Genomic DNA, 1629 nt, shown 5'->3' on the forward strand with positions numbered 1-1629 from the left:
TCAATAAATGTGTCTAATCTGTTATTAAAGAGTTTTTCCAGAATTTTTGAAAATTGTGACAACAGAGAAACCGGTCTATAATTTGTGAGGTTGTGCTTATCACCAGATTTATACAGTGGAATAACCTTTGCTATTTTCATATTATTGGGGAACTGCCCAAGTCGAAACGACATGTTAAAAATATGGGTTAATGGTCAATTACCCATTTGACAGTTGTCATGGTGATACCATCACTATTTATAGTGACGAATATATCATCTGTACAGATACTTTTTGCTAAACCAGGACCAACATTCACAAAGAACCTATTAAACTTTTCAACTACATCCTCCAATATATTGACCTGTGTATCATTATCCATAAAATATTGAGGGTAGTTACTCTTTCTAGAACTGTTTCTAATCAATTTATTTAATATATTCCACATACCTCTCATGTTATTTTTATTATCCTCTAATATTTTAGAGTAATATAGTTTCTTACATCTCCTCAAAATCTCAGTTAATTTGTTCTTATATGACTTATATTTTTCTTCCGCCTTCTTTGATCTGTCCTTTATGAATTGCTTATATAATGCATTCTTTTTTTGCATGCATTCTGTAATCCCATGCTCATCCACGGTCTCCCACTGTAATTCCTTTAATTTTTATACTGCTTACGAGGACAATTCCTGTCATACACTTTCTTAAATATGTTTAGAAATTGCTCATATGCTTTATCTAAGTCATCCTCCCTGTAAACTGGTTCCCAGTTTTGCCCCATGAAATCATCTTTTAGCCTCATTACAGCATGTTCATTCATCACCCTCCTATAGAAAAAATTAGTTTTTGGCCCGTCTTTTCTATACTGCCCTCATAAACCACAAATACTGGTAGATGGTAATTTTACCTATGGCCCATGTGAATGGCAAACTTCATTATAGATTTCCAATGGCACTACTGCATTTGGCGTTTAAATCGGCACTGAAAACATATTTTTTTAAACAAGCTTTTTATGCTTAATCTCTCTAAGGCTCCACTTGGCTTCTATTTTTGCAGCTTTACTCTAGCTTATCTGAGGGGTCTCACCCTGGACAGGGATTACGATATTGATCGATGAATGTATGTGCTTGTCATATGTCTATTTAGTTGATTTTTATTCTGATATTGATATTTTGATGATGTTGGTTTTAAATTGTTATTTTATTTATTTTTTGCTTTTTTCCTGATGTAGCACCTAGTGCTCTTTGAGCTGGTAGGTGCTTTATAAATAAATTTTATTATTATTATTATTATTATTATTAACACACATCTGTATCAGGATGCAGGAGTAACAGCTGAAGAGATTTAGCGGTTTATGTTTGAGCCTAGTTCACATCTACACAGCTCAGGAGTCTGTTGTTCACCAAAATGTGCCATGAGCAGACGTCCCAGAATGCTATGTGTAGTTGGAATCCTTTTTATTGTGTAACAGTAGCTGCAAGCTTGTAACTGCTGGGTAATATGGCCACAGTGGTTTTACATTGCAGCGTATCCCATCAAATATTTTACTGTATTGTGCAGAGCTTTTAAGAAGGGAGAACAACAACACACCAGAAAGAACATGTTATTAACATGGAGGTTATTTCCTCAAAAACGCTTCAGCCATCCC

General features: G+C 34.4%; 1 protein-coding gene across 1 annotated transcript in view; it reads right to left on the reverse strand.

Moving 5' to 3' along the window:
* sacm1lb (SAC1 like phosphatidylinositide phosphatase b) overlaps positions 1-1629 on the reverse strand; it is a 92446-nt gene that overhangs the window by 49732 nt on the left and 41085 nt on the right. The window contains exon 10 of the mRNA XM_020620660.1: positions 1024-1044. Coding sequence (XP_020476316.1) covers positions 1024-1044 — 21 coding nt within the window. The remainder of the gene's footprint in view (positions 1-1023; positions 1045-1629) is intronic.

This window comes from Monopterus albus, unplaced genomic scaffold (genome assembly GCF_001952655.1).
Source record: "Monopterus albus unplaced genomic scaffold, M_albus_1.0 scaffold245.1, whole genome shotgun sequence".
Lineage (NCBI taxonomy): Eukaryota > Metazoa > Chordata > Actinopteri > Synbranchiformes > Synbranchidae > Monopterus > Monopterus albus.